Source organism: Erythrolamprus reginae, chromosome 3 (assembly GCF_031021105.1).
Source record: "Erythrolamprus reginae isolate rEryReg1 chromosome 3, rEryReg1.hap1, whole genome shotgun sequence".
NCBI lineage: Eukaryota > Metazoa > Chordata > Lepidosauria > Squamata > Dipsadidae > Erythrolamprus > Erythrolamprus reginae.
This window is the reverse complement of record NC_091952.1, coordinates 85,698,504-85,722,461: the sequence shown is the minus strand read 5'-3', so window position 1 is coordinate 85,722,461 and position 23,958 is coordinate 85,698,504. Positions and strand designations below refer to the sequence as shown.

The following is a 23,958-nucleotide window of genomic DNA, read 5'->3' as shown; positions in this document are numbered from 1 at the left end:
AGGCATGTTTAAATTCAGTTACTGTGGATTTACCCACCACGTCTGCTGGAAGTTTGTTCCAAGGATCTACTACTCTTTCAGTAAAATAATATTTTCTCATGTTGCCTTTGATCTTTCCCCCAACTAACCTCAGATTGTGCCCCCTTGTTCTTGTGTTCACTTTCCTATTAAAAACACTTCCCTCCTGAACACTATTTAACCCTTTAACATATTTAAATGTTTTGATCATGTCCTTCTGTTCTCCAGTTAGTTAGTTTCATACTTGTAATCACAAAATAAAATGTTGAAATACAAATTTAAAAATCTGAAAAGGAGACTGATATTATTAAGAAGAGATTCTCTTAGGTGAAAACTTGATCAGGGCTGCCAAACTCATGGCCTATGGGCTGGATGTGTCACATGGGAAAAAAGTTGTGATAAGTCATGTTAGAATGCTATGATGACGAGTTTGACACTCCTGACTTAGATAATAAAAACTGACGCAAGGTTTTTTATGAAAACAGCATGAATGTCGCAAGTACTTATGGATTTGCTGTAGTCATAATAGTGAGAGTTGAGACCCTGAGTTAGAGATGCGAGTTATATCCACATCTAGCTTAACAGTCAAGAGCTGCAACCTGAAAAGACGATTAAACAATGTGGGTGGGAGGAATAAGGCCTGGAATGAAACTATAGTGCATTTAAAGCTGGGAACTGCACCTTCAGTCTCACAGAGAACATTTAACTGTTTTAGTGGTTTTAGTACGCAGTAAAGATTCTTATCTTGACACTGAGCCTGACAATAACAGGTTCCTTCAGGATGTAGCAATTCAAAGGAAAAGTAATCCAAATGAAAACAGCTTAGGGATCTCATTGAATTCAGACAAGTGCTTAACTGAACACGTGGCTCCACGGTTTTCAAAATGCAGATAAATGTTTTCAGCTTGTGCCACAGTATTTGAAGGAAAAACTTCCACTATATTCCATACAGTGGTCCCTCTACTTAAGAACTTAATTCGTTCCGTGACCAGGTTCTTAAGTAGAAAAGTTTGTAAGTAGAAGCAATTTTTCCCATAGGAATCAACGTAAAAGCAAATAATCCATGCAAACCCATTAGGAAAGAAATAAAGGCTCAGAATTTGGGTGGGAGGAGGAGGAGGAAGAAGAAGAGGAGGAGGGCAGTTGCTGTCCAGAGCGAAGGGAGCATTTCTTTTCTCTGGCCACTGGCAGAGGTTTATTCCCTCTCCAAGTGCCCAGAGAAAGGAAAATGCTTTGTTCACTTTGGACTGCCTAAGCCTCTTTAAGCACCAGCGAAAGGACCCTCTGGCAGCCCAGAAAAGCGCGAGGTGGCCGGGATTAAAGGAAGAATGGCAGGAAACTGGCCTGGCCTTCGTGCCACTCTCAAATTTCCTTGAAAATTTTTCCGGGCTCGGGTTCTTAAGTAGAAAATGGCAAAAAAAATCCTGAACACCCAGTTCTTATCTAGAAAAGTTCTTAAGTAGAGGTACCACTGTATTTTAAGAGAATCTAAAGGGGGGAGCTGCTCGAGCGGATTCACAGGAGTCTGCTGAGCAGTGGTAGTTGCCTTCTTGTAAAAAATGCTCTGTTCAGCAATACATGTCTGGCACTGGTTTAGTTACATTTTTGTAAAGTAAGCAAATAGAGTTTCATTTTATTCTTTCTTGCCTAAGAATGCATTATTAACTTACTAGTTGCTGTGGTTAGCTCTTGCCCAACTCCTGCCCCAAGGACTGTGGATGCGGGGGAGACATCCACATGCTGCAGGCCTGTTTTGCCCCCCCCCCCGGTGGAATCTGCTGATGAAGGCTCCTCTGACCAAGAAGACATGAGTGACAGGAGGAGGAGAGTGGGGCAGACAGCTCAGAAGGAGATCAATTATCTAGCTCCTCCTTGGATTCAGAACAAGAGTTAATGATACAGCCACCCATGCATAGGCAACAACAACTGAGAGATTATTATCAAAGAAAATGAGGCCACCTGTGGTTGGGTGGGGCTGTGGTGATTAGTGAGGTTGCTATAAATAGCAGCCTGTGGGTTTGGCCATTGTGGAGGATTATCTGATCGTGGTGTTTCGTGACTGCTTTACTGACATTGACCTTTTGTGTGCTGACTTTTCCCCGCTTTGAAACTAAACCAGAGCAAAGTGTGTTTCACTTTGTGAAAGAAGAAGGACTGTGAATTGCCTCACAGCTGCAAGCTAAGTATCACAGAACTGATAAGGGACTTGTACCAATTACCAGTTTGTTTGGAGACGAGTGCTCTTTGCTATACCAAAAGAGGGCTTAGTTTAAGTGAATTTTCATTATAAAGAACATTGTTTTGAATTTTCAAACGTGTGTGTCTGAAATTTGTACCTATGAATTTTTGGGAGGATTCTACCAGAGAGCCCGACAGAACACTAGTGCTATATGTTAATTTATTGTTTATTTTGTACATTTTATACCATGCTTAATGCCTATTTTTTATCAATAATTTAATTTTAAAAACTATTCATATTTTATTTAATGGGAAGTAGTATACAAACAGTTTAGATAAATAATTTTTGTTCCCAGTGATTTCTGTTTCCAGTGACCATATTTCACTGCCCTTATATAGTTCTATGGAGTAGAAAAAAACAATCAACAGCTACCTATTTTTGAATATCATATGATGATAATCCTGATAAATGTCTATACATTGAACAATGTATTTTTATCACATAAATCCATGAATTCCCTGAAGCGTATACTTTTATAAAATTGGTAGTAAAGCAAAAGAAATAAATTAAATACTTTGGATTGAGTAGTTTGCATTGATTCATATAAATGCAGCACAATCTAGCTAAAAGAATATAGCAATAGCATTTGGACTTATATACCGCTTCACAATGCTTTACAATGCTTCACAATGCTCTAAGCAGTTTACACAGAGTAAGCATATTGCCCCCAAAAATCTGGGTCCTCATTTTACCAACCTTGGAAGGCTGAGTCAACCTTGAGCCTACTGAGATTCGATCTGCCAAACTGCTGGCAGCTGGTGATCAGCAGAAGTAATTTGCAGTACTGCATTCTAACAACTGCACCACCGAGGCTCTTATGTTCGGTTTGAATGATATTTATTCTTCATTTAAAATAAAATTACATTTTATATTTTAATCAACAGTGCTGCACAGATGATGTATTGCAAAATTACACATTTCACATCTGATTAGACAATTATTCTAAAATTCCAAAACATTTAAACAATGGTTGAAGTATACATAAAGTTGTGAAAAACAGATTCTAGTTGTGTCAGTTTCCTGTTATACATGTTTTGAAACTACTATAAAATAATGGTGACCTGATTAAATTTTCCTGACATTGAGTCATTCATCAAATTGATCTGCCTATTGTAATAGTGATTAAGTGTGATGGAGGCCTTACTTTGGTTGTTGTTTTAAAAACATTGTGACAATTTTTTACTTTAAAATATTTGGGTGTTACTATTTTAGAGTTACACTAAAGCTAGGTAAAGGCTCATTTTTCATTTTTGCAGCCTTGTTGATTATTTTGCCTTCTACAAGCTATCCACTTTAATGCAACTTTCATTAAATCAGCCAGCACAGTCAGTGATTTGCTAGGAACGATTAAAGGTACAGATGTCAGGAAAACAGCCATTTGGGGAAGCTAATTTTAAGAAAAGAACTGATATGTATCTTTATGATTCAAACTGACAGTTTGATAATGAGTGAATATAGTAAACTGAAATAGATTATAGATAAACAATTATGCAATGGTGATCTTAAAAGATTCCAAGCAATATATAATATATTCTTACAAGCAATATATAATATATTCTTATCCACTATAGGCAATATTTGATGACACAGTGATGCCAACATATACATTAAAACATCAAAAACTTTCTATACTCCTGTTGCACATTGATTGTAGGTATGCAAGTGATGGAGTTTTTATTATGCCTTTTCCCTCTCTTGCTCATTTTTGCACATGTGTGAGAAATTGATTCAGATGTAAAAAAAAACAAAACTGTTCCACCCAATGTGATTCTCCAAATAAAAGGAAAATACTTCTTTTCTTTATAGTCTTAAAATAATATCCGTTGTTTGGAAGCATTTCTAGAATTCTATATTCCTTGACTGGCTTATATAGAGTGCATATTCCCTATAATCCAATTTCCAGATGGTTTGGGGTTCTTTTTGAAGAAATTAAACTTGGCTGCATCTGTTATGTCTAAACATTCTCAGGGGCAAAGATATTTGCCAAAATAATAGAGGAATTCATGAATGAAAGAGAAAGATTCACAAACTACTTCAAGAAGTTGATTAGTATAGGGAAAAGTAACACTGGATGTAAAAAATTCAAATAGCAAAGTTCTAATGACAATTGAAATCATAAGAACATAAGAAGAGCCATGCTGAATCAGACCAAAGCCCATCAAGTCCAGCATTCTGTGTTATATACAGTGGTCCACCAATTGTACATGGGGATCTTGAGCAGAAAGAGAAGGCAGAACCCTCCCTTTCCCTTGACCCTCAACAAATGGTACTCAAGGGAATCCTGCCTGCCTCAACCAACATAAAGGCGGCACATGGACATCTGTTTCAATAACCACCAATCATATTTGAAATCTCCTTATAGAAAGTGTAAAATTACAACTGTGGGCTAGTTTCAAAGTACTTTTCCTCCTTCTTAACTCATGAAATTACAATCTAATTGTTATTTCATCTAGAATAACAATGAAAGTCTTGAATTTGTTTTGTATAAAATCCCATTTAAGGCTTCACTTGTGCAAAAATATATCCTAGTTGTATTTATTGGGTATGTTCCATTAAAATCAGCTTTGAAACCTTCCAAGTAAATAAATATTGTTAAAAATACAGATAGTTAAAAACATCATGATATTTTTTTTCAGTGTGGATGCAGATTTACTCTAGGCATGGAAGTCTCCCCTGGAGCTGATCTCAATTTGAAGATTTTTTCTATTAAAGAAGTCCTAGTGAATTTCTTCACAGACAAAAGCCAATACCTACAGTATTTACACAATACACATTTCTTTCAAAATAGCACTTTTCTTTTTCAGTACAGGTTTGTCAAGCCCTTATTCAGTAATTTGCAATTGCATCAAAATAACTTGCAAAACAAAACATTAAAAAATCTTGAGCTGGAGGCATTTGCGTCAGAAGGGTTAAGTAAAGATTTTCCAGTTTTCCATGAAGAGTCAGTAAGTCTAGGCTCTTCCATGGAAGCCTCTTACAACAGTTGCTATTTCTCATCTCATATTTCTTCTACATAGGATAGTGTTTATGAGAACAAGAGGACATCTCCTCTGTTCTAAACTCCTTGACCAAAAGACAATATGTAAATCTAACAAAGAAAAATACTATTAGTGTAGTTTATAGCATCAGTGCATCTACAGATGAAATAATGTAATTGCCATATGAAAACGTAAATGTATATAATGTACATGCCATTGTCTCTGTTCTGATGTTTCAATTTTTTGTACTTGTTTTATGGCTCATGGCTGGTTCATGTTCACATACAATAAAATTAAGAAAATACTATCCTAACTAAGCCAGAATATGCACAAGTAGCTTTAATTACAAAAAAGCTCTTTGTTCTCATTTTTAAAAAATCTTTTCCACAGATGTATCTGGAAATCTGTACTTTACAAAAGCTTTCCATTACATATACAGTATGTTTGAATTATGGTTAATTGCTCCCATAGGATGACTAAGCCACTTTTGGTCCATGATTTAAAACTAGAAGTAGCTTCAAGACCTCTCAGAAAGTAATGGATAGTAATAATTTTGTGGTTATTCCCTTCTTTTTCGAAAACAACTACTCTGATTTAGTTAGCCAAGATTTCTGCGTGAGCATTGCGTGCAGAAATATAAATGTTGTGTTTGTCTTTGAAAACATTACAGTAATTGCTTTATTATTTATGTAAACACAAGACTGGTGGGAAAAGCACTTTTGAGCTTACATAGATTAGCTAATTAAGTTACAGTTATAACTTTGGGTAGAATGCTTGTTTCCTAAATATCAAGATTGTGCAAACAGTTCTGAAATAAAAACATGATGCCCATTTCGTACCAGTTTTTGGATATGTTCCAGTCAAGATAAAGCCGTACTGATTTCAGTGAAGTTAAACTTTTAAAAATTATTTTAATTTACTTCTCTTGGTCTTAATAATGTTTAGCCTTTATCAGCAACACATGCCTTTTGTTTTCTCACTGTGAAAAATAATATGGAAGTAAGATGTATTTCTGTAGTCTCTTGAACCTTTCTGGAATTTATCATCCTAAACTAAATTAAACTACATTTGTTGAATTTATCATCATAAACTAAATTAAAATAAGATATTTTTCCTCTTATAATAATTTCTAGGAGTTAGACCAAAATAGAAAGGCATGGGTTTATTAGCTTAACTGTAGGCAGAAAAATATTTAAAAGAAAAGGAGCAAAATTTCTTCCCTGACCCTTAACACTTTATGGTTAATGCTGGGGTGAAAAAGCATAATATCATACAACGAGATTAAAGTGGAATACTAACATGTACAGTATATACTAGTGCTTCGCTTCACAAATTATAACAAAATAGTATGCAGTTAAATGCAACCTATTTAAGCTATTATATATATTTTTCTTCCATTATTGATTTAGAAGAAAACTACAATATTTTACTTATATTGTATGAACCTTTGGGCCAATGTCAAGTGTAATAGCATTAGGTATCTTGACCGAATAAAACTTCTCTTTTCCGGGTTGAGTTTGTTTCTCTAAAAACGAAGAATTTGGCACTCATTTAATTTAGCACCTGTCTTTAAATATATGTCCTTTAAAAAGAGATACAGGCAAAAAGACCTGTATAAAGATTTGTATGACCTGGAAACACAATTCAGGAAGACGTGCAGGAAAAGTTGGCATCGGCTGGTGGCATGTTTGGGAAATATTAGTTCTACTGAATGCTTTATTTGGCCCTATAATCCAGTTTAAACAAAGGATAATAAATAGTACAGAGCTAGAGACAAGTTATGCACGAATGCACATCACTAAATTCTGGCTCAAGACCAGAAATATTTTAAAAGCACCCATTTTCTTGAATTTAACCTTCCAATCTAACAAATAATCCTTCCCTCTCCTCTGAAAAATCATTTTTGCAACAAGAACCAAAAGTATTTCTTCTGTTGCTAATATTTTTTGAATGGTTTTCAGACAATCAGTAAGTGCACATTTTATACAAGGAAACACTAAATGGACCATAATAATTAAATCATAATAATTATCCATAATAATTAAATAATCAATAATGGGCCATGATAATTAAATCAGTAGTTACTTCCCAGCTCAAATAATATTTTTCTATTTCTGTTGTCCTGAATTGTTCTATTCATAGATCATGAAAAATAAGTCTCCTCTGAATCAAGCTTGATTCTTGTGTACTACATGAATAATATCCATTTGGTTTTCTTGACAAGAGTGAAATAGTTTGCTATTGTCTTCTTCTGAGATTTCTGTTTTATTTTGTTTCTCAGTTTCACTCACAGCCCTGGTATTCCCTCTGGGCCTCCCATCTACCAGGTCCACCTCTGCTTTAGTTCTTCCCCACGAAAAAAATCAACCAGGTGCTCCCACCTAATAAAACCATCTTTAACACCGGGTATCTTCGGGTTGCCAAGGTTGGGAAACACTGATCTAAGTATTGCCCATAAGATCATATGCTGCAATGTCCTGCCTGTCAACGACTACTTCAGCTTCAACCACAACAACACAAGAGCACACAACAGATTCAAGCTTAATATTAACCGCTCCAAATTGGACTGTAAAAAATACGACTTTAGTAATCGAGTTGTCAAAGCGTGGAACTCATTACCGGATTCCATAGTATCTTCCCCTAACCCCCAACATTTTACTCTTAGACTATCCACAGTTGACCTCTCCAGATTCCTAAGAGGTCAGTAAGGGGCGTGCATAAGTGCACTAGCATGCCTCCTGTCCCCTGTCCTATTGTCTCTCCTATATCTCATATATCATATCTGCTATTCTTCTATTCTAATCTTCTTAGACTACTCTCATAATATCCTTCTGTTCTCTAATTGATATATTCTATTCCTAAATTTTCACTTCTATTCTTTCTCTAATGTATTTTACTCGAGTATAACCTCTATAACCTTCATTGTGTATTGTGCATTGGACAAAAATAAATAAATAAATAAAAATAAAACACCTTCCCCCCATCATGTGGAAAAGGTGACCTGCTGAAAATGTGGTACTTTACATGAAAACAAGAGTCCTATTAAACATGTGGTTGTCTATGAAATAAATGAGACATGACAAAACTCTTTCAACCTATTTGTGAAGAGGAGGAATGATATCTAAACACACCAGGCAAGAAAACAAATGGCTAATTTGTTCAACCACATGCATTCCAGAAGCTTCAGAATTCTGACTATGCTTTCCCATGTTTATTGTGCTAATTTACACTTTGCTAGAAACCCTGAGTTTGGTTGACTGGAGGAAATTTTATGACCCAATTTGATCTTTCTGCATCCTATTTCAAAGTCGTTGTTCTGTCTTTTAGAAAACAGCTCAAAACAACCAACTAGCAACTTGTAGGCTCGCTCGGTATACATTTTATCAGGCAACCATAATTTCACAGTGTAGTTAAACATCCTCCATCATCCACATTCTAGGATATTAAAGTGAAGAGTGGGGTTACTGTTAAATGAGGTTAGGGGAGTTCCATTTTGGTAAGTGACACATGAAAAGAATATTCTGAAAGGTATCCAGTGACAAAAAGGGTAAACCCCTTAAGGATAAGGACAAAACCAGCAAATTGAAAGGATGCCTTTTGATGAAATCTAAGATCTTTATGCATAAAGAATAAAGCCCAGTAATAAAGGCCTTTAGACTTATACTTCTATGATTAAATAACAGTAATGAAACAAAATTTATGGATTCTATAAAACGGTCTATTTCTTTAATATACAGTATATAACTGTTGAATCCAGAAAATATCAGAGTGGGTTAAAAGCAAAGCAATTAATGAAATATTAGCAATTTTTTTTCTGACACTTTAGTTTGTTTTTTAGTAGCAGGCAGTCATTTAATCATACCAATATCAATTGTTAGATTGTGTTCAGTATCTGAAATCAGTGTTTTTCTGATTGGTTTAGGGCAGTGATGGTGAACCTATGGCATGAGTGCTACAGGTGGCACGTGGAGCTATATCTGCTGGCACACGAGCCGTTGCCCTAGCTCAGCTCCAACCTACATTTGTGCCGGCCAGCTGATTTTTGGCTTGCACAGAGGCTCTGGGAGGGCGTTTTTGGTTTCCAGAGAGCCTTGGGGGGGGTTGGGGAAGGGTGTTTTTATCCTCCCCACAGCTCCAAGGATGCCTTCGGAGCCTGGGGAGGGTGAAACACAAGCCTACTGAGCCCACCAGAAGTTTGGAAACAGGCCATTTCCAACCTCCAAAGGGTGGGAGAAACTGTTTTCGCTCTCTCCCGAATTATGGAGTTATGGGTTTGGGCACTCATGCGTGCGCAATAGCACCTGACCATGCTCTTTTGGCACCCGAGGGGAAAAAAGGTTCACCATCACTAGTTTAGGGATTTCTGAAAGTCGAAGACTACTCATTGTAAAGATGCTGAGATTGAGAAACATGACCTCAAATAGACACAAATAGATGCACAATTCACTTCTTTGAATAAGAAACCACACACTTTCTTATTCCACCTGAAAACTTAAAGAAGAGGTCCAGAGGTTATCAGATTAAATGTTTCTGAAACTCAATAAGAAACAAATCTTTACATTGCAACATCAAATTAAAAATTGATTAAATTAAATAATTATTTTTGAACAATCTCATACTTGCAAAAGTTGGATTTCTCTAGCTCAAGTTCACTTGAGATTTATGATATGTTTATTATGCTTTTTATAAAATTGGGTAATTCTGAGTCAACTCTTATGGCTTATTAGTGTTTCTTTTCTAGAACCATTTCTTTGCTTAGGCCACAGTTCCTAAGGACAAATGGCAAGCTACAAAAAGACAATACCAAAGAGCTCCATGATTCACAGCTGTTAAAACCTCCTTTTAAGAAACAAAGAAAATGGAGGTAGCAGGTTTTCTAGTTGACTGCCATCAGTTAATCCAAGTAAATCTTTTAGAGATGTATGACTATTTTGTAATGCAGATTAAACAAAGGAAATTACAGTAAACTCAAAAGCAAGAACAGCTTGGCACACCTTAAGCAAAACATCACGTACCAAGCGAGCTAGATTCAATCCTGGCAGACTCACATCAGGTCTCCCTCCATTTCTCAATATGGACATTGTGCAATGAAGCACATAGGCAAGGGGCAAACATCCAAGAATTACCTCCAAAGTTTACATTAGAGTACTCATGTTTAGTTTATTTAGCCTCCTAAAACCAAGACGTGAGTGTCCTATGTGCCTGAAAACCCTTTAGAAGGAGGGTAGCGAAAGTTTTGTATACATCAATAGATTTTAGTTTACAGATAAGGAGGACAATGGTCTAGTATGTGACATTGCTAACAAAGGAGAGGAGGTATAATGAGCCATTTCGGTAAGTGTCTACGTGATGGAAGGATGCATCTCCCTTGGGGTCATTTGAGTGATTCTGAAAATTCTGTGCCTGCTGCTGTTTCCCTTACATCACTCGCACCATATTATAAAATAGCTGGAGTCAAATGTGGAAAAAGAAGCTTAGTAAATTCTTCGGTCATAAACATAATATGCAATATAATTACCTAAGTAAAAGCAAACTGATATTAAAATCTTCAACATTATAAAAAACATTGTCCAAGAGAACTAAAAATATGCTGTCCTGGCAAATTAAAGTTTTAGTTTTATATCAAAAATATTTAATAGGAACATAATATTTTACATTCACTAATATCAGCTGTATACAAAGTCATATTGGAATTACAATCTTTCCTACTAGCAGACAGATAAATATGTTGTTGGGAATATTATTTGGCCTATTGTTTTGTCTATTTAAGAGGCCATGCTATATAATCACAAAGTTGCAAGTCACAAATACCAATTATTATTTGTTATTACAGTGATCATATGGATTAGTGCTTACTAATTATCTAGAAATACCTATAATCTTATAACATGAGGATGCACTTCATCTCTGCCTGCTTTTAGAGAGAGACCCGTTATATCAAAAGCAGACTTATCTGCCCAATGAATACAATAGCTTATTATTATTTGATCTACACCCACAGTGGGTTGCTCCTGGTTCAGATTGATTCTTAGAACTGGTAGCGCCAGCAGTGGGAGGCGCTGTCCACCCATCTGGGATTCTTTTGCACATGTGCAGAAGCTTCTGCGCATGTGCAGAAGCATTGCATGAACGAGCAAGCACACACTTAAACCGGTGGCACAAAATATTGTACAGCCACCACTGATCTATACCTATGGTAACAGATGATTAAGTCTATGGATAGGATTCAGAAATGAGCATAATGAATGTTATGAATCTAAGTAATAAATAAAATAAATAAATAAATAAATAAATAAATAAATAAATAATTTAAATTAGAGATTGGAAACTTTGGCAATGTAGAAACTACATCAGAAGAACACAGAGTTGGTCTTCTCCAGGTCCCATCGACCAGACAATGTTGTCTGGTGGGGCCTAGGGGAAGAGCCTTCTTTGTGGCGGCCCCGACTCTCTGGAACCAGCTCCCTCCTGAGATTCGGACTGCCCCACCCTCCCCGCCATTCACAAGAGCCTTAAGACCTATCTATGTCGCCAGGCGTGGGGCAACTAGCACATGCCCCCCCTTCTGACCATTAAAAGTTACGTGTGGGTATGATTGTAATATTGAGTGTTGATTGTGTATTACTGCTTGTTTTAAGATAATGGGTTTTAGCTATAGTTTTAATTATTATATTTGTATTTATATTGTGTAATTGTTGTTGTGATCCGCCCCAAGTCTCCGGAGAGGGACGGCATACAAGTCTAATAAATTATTATTATTAATTATTATTATTATGAAACTGTAGCAAATTTCTAACTGATATTATGTGACTGAATAGAACTAAAAAGATTTGTTTATCATTTTAATAAAACATATATGCCAAACCACGTGTATTGATATGCTGTGAGGGAGTGGTTGCTGAGGGTATTTTCTTTTTTGCATTTTCACAATTGTTTTTAAAAGTTTCTGAATCTCTCTCCTGAATAGCAGGGAATAAATTCCTCATATTTCTAGGTAATTGTTTTACTTAAACATTTCCAGCTTGTTTACTCAATGAAAGAAAAAATCCTGAATATTTTCACGTAGGATCTCTTGGCTTTTAATCAATGTCAAGAATAATCTTTTGGGAAGCAATTCTGAAAAGCGATTCAAAATCAATCTTTCCTCTGTTGTCTCCTGTTTTTGCAATGCTGTACTTTTAAAACTACGTCTGTCAGGAAGGAGACAGGAAATTCGAGTCACACTTACAACAGCTGTGCCATGCCCACTATCATTCTGAAATGACGTAGTTTGGGCTTCAGTGGCACTGAGCCAGGAACTTAGCAACAGCAGAGGTCAGGAAGATAGGTCACTGTTTTTACAGCCCTCACACTTGGAATCCTGTAGGATCTACTTGCTGCCTTCCTTTCTCTTCTGTTTTTCTGTCCTTTACTATGGGGAGCTAGAAACATCCTGTTTTCAAAACATTTGATTGTTTTGCAATTAGCAAATTTCTATGCAGAAGTCTTTGACGGAAGGAAGACAGATTATTCAGATACTTCATACTTCACAGATGTGGGAAATTTGACAATAACTCATCATATTTCAAAAGGCTTCTTAAGTTCTGAAAAGTTCAATTTTCCCTTTATTTTCAACTGTAAGCATTAAATTTTCAAATGGCTTTTCAAAAATTGCAACACAGAATAAATATAACAAAATAGAGACAAAATGAGAAATGCAATGTAATCTGATTTCATATATAGTATGTATGTAGGATCTAAGATCTTAGATCTAAAAGAAGTAAAATTGGGATAATGCAATTTTATTTATATGCGGTTTTTTAATTTTAAAAAGTCTATTTTTTATTTTATTTGTAGTCAAAAATTGATATAGTATTTTCTTGAATAGCTTTTTTCCTATGGAGAACAATTTTATCTTCTTCATCTCATTGAAGTTGATTATTCTTTACTTAATAATAGAAACAAACTGAAAAATATCTACATAAGGCTCCAGCCTAGTGACCATCCTATAATAGCCATTGTAAATTACTTCTAGACTATACTTATAAATATATATGAATGCATACTTTGAATAAGACTGATAAAAGAGAGTTAAAAACAGAGTTCTAAGTAAATTGGGAGTTGAAAGCTTCTGAAGAAAGTTATACATGTTGCTCATTGATCAAACCAGAGTGTGAAGTCTTTGCTTTAACATGGGCAAAAATGTATTAAGTCCTTCAGTCAAACACAAACCATGTTTCCTCTCAAAAATGCCTGAGATTATAGTTGAGGTGGTACTCTTGCCATCTGGGAATACATTGTCCTTTTGTTACCCAAACATTTGGCTGTTAGCCAACTAAGGAGTAGTTTCAATTTTAAATAATACCCAACTCTTAGATACTAAACACATGGAAAAGAGATAAGTATATTTGTCTTTAGAAACAAATAAACCTTTTAGCATGCAAACACATACACAATACTAAATTACAGTATACTAAGAATCAAATATTTTAGACTCAAGTCTAAAAACCAACTTTTCATTATACCTTCTTAAAAAGTTTAGAAATATCTCCACTAATGAAACAGTATTTTATATGAATTGCTACCATATGCAAAAATATAATAAAATTAAAACAAACTCCACATATACAATCCATGGTAACTAAATATTATAGGTTGAAATATGCACCACTATAAGCAATTCAATTTATTGAAGAGGGAAAAGGGTTTCATAAGGATAATTGTGCTTTCTATCTACATCATTATTTTTTGTCGATTTGCTGATGATTGCTACTGCTGGTATATATTGTAGAAATAATATTAGACTATTTCTAGATTACTTTTGACATTACAGTTATATGTTAGAACTTGTTTCCCAGCTTTCTAAATGGCTGTTTTTATTAATAATATTTATTTTATAAATATTTATTTTATAAATAAATAAAAATATTTATTTTTTAAATTGCTGTTTTTATTAATAATAGCACGTTATATAACAATCATAATAGCGCATGCTATATAATAATAGCACATGTTACAAAGGCAAATTCCTTATGTCCAACTATACTTGGCCAATAAAGAATTCTATTCTATTCTATTCTATTCTTCTATTCTATTCTATTCTATTCTTCTATTCTATTCTATTCTTCTATTCTATTCTATTCTATTCTAATTCTATAACATTAAAAGTAGCAATACTTGATTAACTTCAATAGCATTCTGGTTAGGATTTTGAACATTTGGCCATTCATTTATATTGCTTTAATTTATTATACGATAGATCAGAACCTGGCCTAGCAAGGAAGGCAGAAAAATTCATAACTTTTCCCTTTGTTCCTAAAATACATTTGTCTGCATGTAATTTTTCTCTCTTACCTTATTAGATGCCATCTCGCTAACAGATCGATATGTCTGAATCGTTTCAAGTTGGTCTAAACACCAGTCCAACTCCTCCAAAGTTTCCATTGCTAATTTTTGATAAGATTCTTCTGCAAATAAACACACAGACATGTAGTTAGGCTTGAGTGACGGCAGGCTTTCCATGGTGGAATTGCTGATCCGACTTGGTCCAACACTGCTGTAGGGACTGCAGTGCTCTTTCATCATAAGTTCTTCAGGCTGCTGTTCCACTCTCTAGTAGAACAAATCAATGCACGTCCAAGCTTTTGAATGGTCGTTGTGGTTTTCTGTATGTGTGTGTGCGTGGGGGAGTGTTCCTTGCTTTCTTTTTTGTCATTCCTTGCAGGCTTTGAAGAATCAGTTTCAGTAATATATCAGCAAACTTCCTCTACAAAGTAGGAGGAGGGATACTCTCTGACAGGCTCATCTGCATATGTGTGTACTCATAGAACAGCAGAGGAAAAGCAAAGGCTTTCCCCCCTCCTCTTAAACCTTACTCATCTCACCATTTCTAAAGTGATGACATTTTTATAAGGCATTTAAAACTTCATCAAGAGAGATTAGGCCATCAGTATAACTCCTCTATTTTCCCTGGCTAGAAAACAGATTCAGATTTTTCTGAAAAAAGAAATGCAGAAATAATTCACAATAAATGTGTTCAACATTTTAAACTTGTTTTAAGTTTGATGATCTGTTTCAGAGTATTTTCATAAGTGCTACAAACTACCTCCCCACCCGGACGTTCATTAAGGTTTAGTTCATTACATTTTGAAGTACCCCGTTTCCTTCAAAATAAGACACCTCCTGATAATAAGCCCAATCAGGCTTTTGAGTGCATGGCACTTATTTCAGGGTTCATAAAAATATAAGACAGGGTCTTATTTTCAGAAAAAATATGGTATCTAACAAAAAAAACAAATAGAAAATATGGCTTTTCTTAAATTATTAAATTTCCATTTTGTTCTTGTTGAAATTACAAAGAAATTTTAGACTGAATAGTTATAGAAGGGATTTCCAAAATATTTACTCTTTCCATCAGTTGTTCTTCCCTTTGGAAACAGAATTTTTCAAAAAATATTCTAAAGTTGTAATATGAACTTTAGGACTGGCTATGTTTATGAAGCTCAGATTGATTACCAAATCCCTTTTGGAAGAAATGTTTAGGGAAGTAGCTTGAGAGGCTTGGGAAAGCTCCCAAAGCTGGGCTATAAAATCCCAAACTTCTAGACACCCTTTGCTACCATCTAATGGACATTCAGACTTTTGCAGTAGATTTAAAGTAATGGCAAGGGTGACAAATTTCAGAGATCTTTTTTGTTTTGCTATCGTTATTCCAGTTACAATAGCTGATTGTAGATGCATCCTCAGTTATTCAACATTACAAATCAATATATATTGCATAGATTTTCACGGGTATAGGTTTGTAGGTCTAGGCATATTCGGGTCTTTTCCCATTTAAGGTTGATAGACTCTTGGTTAGCTCATCAAAACGTCGCCAGGAATCTATCAATCTTCCACGGGAAAAGATCCGAATATGCCTATATCTATATCTATATCTATATCTATATCATCTATATCTATATCTATATCATCTATATCTATATCTATATCTATATCTATAACTACATCTATATCTATATCTGTCTGTCTAGACAGACAGACATAGATTTAGATATAGATGTAGTTATAGATATAGATATAGATATAGATGATATAGATATAGATATAGATATAGATATAGACATAGATGATATAGATATACATATAGATATAGATATAGGATGCTGTCTGTCTGTCTGTCTGTCTGTCTGTCTATCTATCTATCTATCTATCTATCTATCTATCTATCTATCTATCTATCTATCTATCTATCTATCTCTGTCCGTCCGTCCGTCCGTCCGTCTGTCCGTCCGTCCATCCATCTATCCACCCATCTACCCACCCACCCAGAGGAAATTTGGAAAATCTGAAAAACCAACTCTTACAAAACCAGGGATTATATGACATGCCTCTCCAAGGTTTTCTTTTTAATACTAGTGATTTCACACTCAACATATGTATTATCAAAAATCTATATACCATGGACTTAGCTCCTGTTCCAATTTTATGATCCCAACCCTACGAAAGCACCTGAAGCCATATTGACCACACAGGTTAAATCAACTTCAAACCAGTAATTATGCAAATCTTTCATCAACAATGAAATAAAAAGTTTTAACTTAACCTCTAGCTATTTGATACACGAGTGCTTCTGCTGTGTTGAGCTCTTGATGGTTCTGAGATTGTTGGCAGCAGTTTTAGCATATCATCATTAAAGGGGGAATCTCACTTAAACAGCATGTGTACACCCGTGGTGTACACAAACAGGGATGGTGCTTTAAGCACCATTGTTAATGTTCCTTTTTTACATATGTGTTCATCAGATGCTATTGTGCATTCATTTTTTAAATTTGTTTAAATTTAATTATATATTTATTGTTAGTATAGTTACTCTTTTTTCTTGCTATAAATCAAGGGAAATATGTTTTAAAAAATCTTCAGTATATCATTACTATTAAAATAACACTTCATTTGGGAGCCCAGATGCTTTTAGCCAACTAGCTAATTTTTGAATACATGTTGTTTATTTTTAACCCACTTTTATTATTTTTTAATAAATAATTACTGTAATGGCATGCACCCACAATACTTCCTTCTCATGTTTTCCCCACAAAAACAACCCTGTGAGGCAGTTGTAGGTTCTAAAACTCTTTACTACCGATTTGCGCAGAAGCATCCCGGGCAGGTGGGTGGAGCCTCCCACCGCCGGTACTACTGGTTCTAAGAATCAGTCCAAACCAGGAGCAACCACTGCTGCTGTGAGCTACATTAAGCTGTGAAGGAATAACTAGTTCAAAGTCACCCTTTAAAATGGGATTAGAACTTACTGTCTCCTGGGTTTTAGAACAAGTGTAGATGGAAGACTGGAGCTTACTTACCATGGTTTTATTATTATTATGGGATTATTATTATCTCTTGTTCATTAAACATGAAGCTCAATCAACTGAAGATTTAATATATTACAAATATAATTGACTGGCACTGATGGTTGATACAGTTGCTGCCAGCATCCTAGGTATTAACCAAGTATCAAATGTACAATATTCTGACTAGTGCAGTTTTTTGCAGTTCCACTAGTGTTATTGCAGAAAGCTGCAATTTCTTGATGTATTTTGTAACATTCTTGCACATGGTACTAAGTGCCCCGATGTCAATAGGTATTACTGTTACAAGTTTCATTCATAATCACTTTCATGTTTTTTTCATAATATTTCATTCATAATATTTCATGTTTTTCTCCCAGTTCTTTTTATACAACAACAACAACTACAACTACAACTACTACTACAACTACTACTACTACTACTACTACTACTACTACTACTACTATTAATTGCACAGTCAGCCAGATGTTCAGACTGGATTTGGTATTTTTGTCTACTTATTGAGTCCTTACCAAGGACCTAGGATAGTTTGATAGTGTTAGATAGTGTTAGATTTTGTTGCAGGGTGGAAACTGTTCCAAGTAAAACCACTTCTTGCAATTGCCTGATGGCAAATTTGTCAATGCCAATAGTGTTCAAGTGGTGCTACTGTTGTTTGGGGATTGCATTCAAGGTACCTATTACTATCTGTACTACCCTTATTTGCCAATGCCACAGTCTTTCTATATCTATTTGTAGGTCTTTGTATTTTGTTATCACCTCCAATTCTTCTCTTCTGCTCTCCCCAAGCACAGCCACATCCACTACCCACATTTTTTTTGGTCTTTCTTATGGACAATTGCTAAGTCTAGGATGTTAAGTGGCAGGTGCCTGACTGTTTGAATTCGGACGTTCCAGAACAATTTAACATTTCATTCAATTTTCCTTTTTAATTTTCTATGACTTTCTTTAATTTATAATCTAACAGTTGTTGCTTGCAGGCAAATGATATTTCCTATACATTTTCTGACGTATCATTGTGGCTACTTAGTCATGCCACTGCTTGTAGTCAGTCTGTGTGATCTTCTTGTATCAATTTACCAGGTGGTCCACTGCTTCTTCAGCTTCTTTGCATAAGCGGCAGTTACTGACTGTTGCTGTCTTCTCAATTCAGGCTTTATATATATTTATGCTTAAAGCTTGGCCGTGTGCAGTCAGGATCAATGCACCTCAGCCTCTTTCTTCAACTTTCATGCTTTTAGCCATTGTCAGGTCTTGTTGTTATTTGCTTTCCCTTTTAAAAAAAATACTGGCAATGTAATATTTGTCTTCACATGCCTCCATTCTGTTCTTCATTTGATCTTTCTTATAGGCTACTTTAGTATCTCCAATAGTTAAATAAGCCTTCCTGATATACTCACTTCAGTGCATCTTCTTCATTGTCCTTGAAATATTCTTCCAAAGCCATTTCTTCTTCTTCAACCATCTCATGTACTTGCAACATTCCATACTCACCTTTTTATCTTGGTGAGAAGAGTCTGTCAATGTCGCTGTGAGGATGAAAGGCATAATTCATTGTTATTACTTTTCTATCCATTGCTTTTAGTTCTGCTTGAGTCCAGTCCACTATTCCAGCTGCCCATCTAATGACTGGAATTTCTCAATTCCTCCATTGCCTCTGAAATGAAGACTTTCTTCACTGTCTTGATGTATTCAGCATTAATCTTTTTTCTTGACTTCTTGATGTTATCAATTTGAGGCTTACCCAGGTAATCATTTTCATCCAGACTCTTATTTTTTGTGGGGCATCTTAATTCCTTCACTTTTCACTATTTTTCCTTGTTTGATGGTGAACAGGCTCTTTATCAGTCAACAGGAGTGCTGATTTACCACCAGCTTATCAAGTACAGTGGTACCTCTACTTACGAACTTAATTCATTCCGTGACCAGGTTCTTAAGTAGAAAAGTTTGTAAGAAGAAGCAATTTTTCCCATAGGAATCAATGTAAAAGCAAATAATGCGTGTGATTGGGGAAACCACAGGGAGGGTGGAAGCCCTGTTTCCTCCCAGGAGATTCCTAGAGAGGCCCCACGGAGGCTTCTCCCTGCCTTTTCCAGTTACAGTTTTAGAGGCTCAGGTTTGTAAGTAATGGTTCTTGAGAAGAGGCAAAAAAATGGTTCTTGAGAAGAGGCAAAAAAATATTATCTAGAAAAGTTCATAAGTAGAGGCGTTCCTAGGTAGAGGTACCACTGTACTTAAAGGGTGAGGGCTGGGCAACACAACCAAATGACAGCCAATGACTTAAAAGCCAGCCATCACCATGCCCAAGTCAACATCTAAAAATCCACATACAACAGGCACCATATACATATCACACAGAGAACAACACACACTCTGCTAGAGAGATGGACTCTAGCATGTGGCCGAAAGTTTCGAAGACAAAACCTCTGGTCTTGGTCATCAACCCAGATTGGATCCTGCAACATTATCCTGGGACATGTATATTTGGATTCATTCTAATCAGTTTACCTTACAGTTTTTGTCTTACAATCTTTTAAAGTCTGTAATTACTATGCTTAAAGCTTCCCCAGGCCTATATTGTTTATGTATGGTATGTTGTGTGCATGTTTTTTAAATTATGGGTTTTTAGTTTTAATTATTAGATTTGTATTCTACACTGTTTTTTCTATTACTGTTGTGAGCCGCCCCGAGTCTATGGAGAGGGGCGGCATACAAATTTAATAAATAAATAAAATAAATAAAAATAAAATAGTAATTACATGGATTGCTACATACATTGTGTTTTTTATGTAATGAAAATTAAAAACTGAAATAAGGGTATTAATCGATTTGACTGATTCCCCTGTAGGAAGAGGTTATTTGTGTGGCCCGCTCTTTTAGCTATGTATAAATATGAGAAAAATCTAAATGAGTATAGTAATACCTCATCTTACGAACCTAATTGGTTCCCAGGAGAGGTTTGTAAGATGAAACATTGTTTCCCATAGGAAACAATGTAAGATCAATTAATCCGTGCAACAAAAAAAAATATGCAAAAAACTGCCGCCGCCAGCTTTCACCTTTGGAAACAGCCGGGGGGCTTCTCAGCATCCTCCTGAACCTGAACGCCAAACCTGAACTTCTGGGTTCGGCATTTGGGAAACTGCCGAGAAGCCCCCTGGCTGTTTTAAAAGGTGACAGCCGGGCGGCGGGTCTTCTCAGCGGCCTCCCGAACCCGAAATTTTGCCGAACTTCCAGGTTCGGCGTTCGGGAGGCTGCCGAGAAGCCCCGCCGCCTGGCTTTCACCTTTTAAAACAGCCGGGGGGCTTCTCGGCGGCCTCCCGAACGCCGAACCTGGAAGTTCGGGTTTGGCGTTCAGGTTCAGGAGGACGCTGAGAAGCCCACCGGCTGTTTCAAAAAGCGACAGCTGGGCGGCGGGCTTCTCGGTGGCAGTGGCGGTGGGTTCGTAAGAAGGAAAAAGTTCGTAAGAAGAGGCAAAAAATTTCTGAACTCCGGGTTCGTATCTTGGGTTGTTCTTAAGACGAGGGGTTCGTATCATGAGGTACCACTGTATTTCCTATCATTACTCTTTAACCATGGCTTTTTCTTTTGCAGATAACTGTTAACAAGAAACAAAATGAAATCAAAGTTAGCCCCATTGCAAGGAAAAATGTGTCTATAAGTTTGCAGAGCACTAGCCATGTGCATGAAAGTCACACTGGTGTTTAGAGACGTAATAGAGAAGGAGAAAAATAATCTACAGCAGCTGACGGCAGACATTTGGGCAGGGTTCAGGTGATCATTCAATAATCCCAAATTAAAACATGTACGCGAGAAACACCCTTCATTTAACTTTCAAAGCCAAAAGAGCTGCATCTTATTATTTTGACATGCCAAAACATGAAATAAAATTACAGCATATGAAAAAGCCGACATCAGTTCTGGATTTTCAGCAGTGAATGCATCTCTAAGACTTTGTACTTCCATTACGTAATACTTACATTCAGATCTAAAAAATAAATACATCAACCTGAATTGTATTAGAAGCTAGTCTGAAAGCTAGGCAGCTGTTATTTGAATGTTTTAGGATAAATGTTTTCCAAAATATTTCATTTGTTTTGTTGATCTTGAATAAAGATGGTGGGACCTAGGGGAAGAGCCTTCTCTGTGGGAGCCTCGGCTTTCTGGAATAATCTCCCCCCGGAGATTCATATTGCCCCCACCCTCTTCGCCTTTCATAAGAGTCTAAAGATTCACCTATGCCACCAAGCTTGCAGTCATTAGATTCTGCCCCCTGGCTGATGAATGTATAGTGGATTTGTTGATTGAAAGAATATGTGTATATTTTAATTGGTGCTTTCGTTTTTAGATGTAATTTTCAACTTTAATTAATTGGATTTTGATGGACATTGTTATTTTTATTGTTGTAAGCTGCCTCCAAGTACTCAGAGTGGGACAGCATATAAATCCAATAGAATTAAACTAAACTAAACAAAGTCCAGAAGCAGTTTCCAAGTTGAAACAAAAGTAATTGTGTTTTTTTCCCTTTTGTCAAAGCAGTCAGCATCTGTTAGCATTTCTGCTAACTCCATCAACTTTTGCAGCCATTTGTCCATTGTGGAGATTGAAGTATCCTTCCATTTAGTAAAGCCCTTAATTTGAAGAAATTTACAAAAGGATGTGTTTCACATAGGTATTATAAAATATATATATAATCAACAGATTTCACATTTGACTTTTAGAGGACAAACGTTTGAACTGGTTGGTGCTGATTCTCACATGGAATTATGCAAAAGTCATGTATTTTTATTGTGCAATATTGTCTCTGTGAATATTGTCTTCTGAAGCTAATTACTTCATTTAAAATTTTATCCTGAAAGATGCACTTGTTGACTGTTAGGGACTTCCCACAATGCTAATACTTAATAGAATTTGCAGGCAAATGGTAATTTCCTCACTGATTCACAAATGCTTGCAAAAATTCCACTGGGCTTTGAAGAACTAAGGTTAGTCAATAAAATGATTATATGTGAAATCATCATTTCCTCAAGGAACCAGATCTGTGTAGATTTCCTTTCAGTCCATGCTCCAAGATAAATATCTTTTTTTCCTTGCTATTCCTGCTTATTCAATTATCAGAATACTTCTAAGTATATATAAGTATTTTTCATTTTTAATGCTTCCTAACATATTAATGTGAAATTACATTTGATATAATATCTCCGGCATTTTGTGATTTTGTGTTGCCACTCAATTATGATTTTATTCAACTTTGTACAGAACAAAGTATTCAATGAGAATATTTCATTCATTCAGATCTAGGATGTGTTATTTGAGTGTTCCCTTTATTTATTTTTTGAGCAGTATACTGTATAATGTAAAGCATTATACACAACCCAAATTTACTTTTAGGAATAGTATTTGGCTGTAGTTAATAATTGATGATGATTATATCTATTCAGTCATATTGAAGTCTTGACAGGTTCATTGGCCAATTACAGTACTCGGTGTGTATCTCGATACATTGTATGTTTCTGTCTTAATTGGGCAGAAGCAGTCAACACAATATTATAACAAATACCTTGACTGCTGGGTATATTTATTTTTTAATTAATTTTTATTGTTTTGCTTTATTGTCAGGAGCCATGGTGGCACAGTAGTTAGAATGCAATATTGTAAACTAACTTTGTCCACTGCTAGGAGTTCGATCGTGACTTACTCAAGATTGACTCAGCTTTCCATTTTTTCTGAGGTTGGTAAAAGGACACAGATGGTTGGGGGCAATATGCTGAGATTTTCTGTAATACACTATGGAGTGGCTTATAAGTGCTATTGCCATTTGTTTAAAAGTGCTTTTATTCTTCTGTTTGTAGTAGATTTTTTTGAATTGTAAGCCACCTAGAATCATTGGTTGAGATGGATGACTACAGAAATTGAATAAATAAATAGTATGATGGCTTGCAAGGTTGTCTCTAGATTTGAAGCTGAATTTGTATAAAATAAACCGAGAATGCCTTGGGTAAAACCGGCCTTTGACTGCGATTGTGCTTTAATGAACAGAATATGCCAAAACTGAACAGTACATGCTTATCTCTTGGAATGGGCATAATTAAAAATGGTAGACTAATCCACTCTTTCCTTCTCAGAGGAATACTTTATAATATTTTATAAAGTGTTATATGAAAGCTTCTATTGACCAAAATCATGACTGGTAGACAGTCACTTAATCCTGAGAAACATCGAATACATGCAGGGAAATGAAGGTGTAGGCTTAATTCTGAATCAAAGAGCTAAAATGTATGACAAAACATTGTTGCAGATGAATACAAATATAGAAATCCACAGCCTAGTGATAAGTGAATTTTACACTCCACAATAATAATGGAAGAATTAGATGAGCCTG

General features: G+C 35.7%; 1 protein-coding gene across 4 annotated transcripts in view; it reads right to left on the bottom strand.

Annotated features, from left to right (window-relative positions):
- Positions 1-23,958, bottom strand: part of PDE4B (phosphodiesterase 4B) — a 340,358-nt gene that overhangs the window by 25,419 nt on the left and 290,981 nt on the right. For all 4 annotated transcript variants that reach the window (XM_070746092.1, XM_070746089.1, XM_070746090.1 and 1 more), the window contains exon 8: positions 14,569-14,681. In XM_070746092.1, coding sequence (XP_070602193.1) covers positions 14,569-14,681 — 113 coding nt within the window. The remainder of the gene's footprint in view (positions 1-14,568; positions 14,682-23,958) is intronic.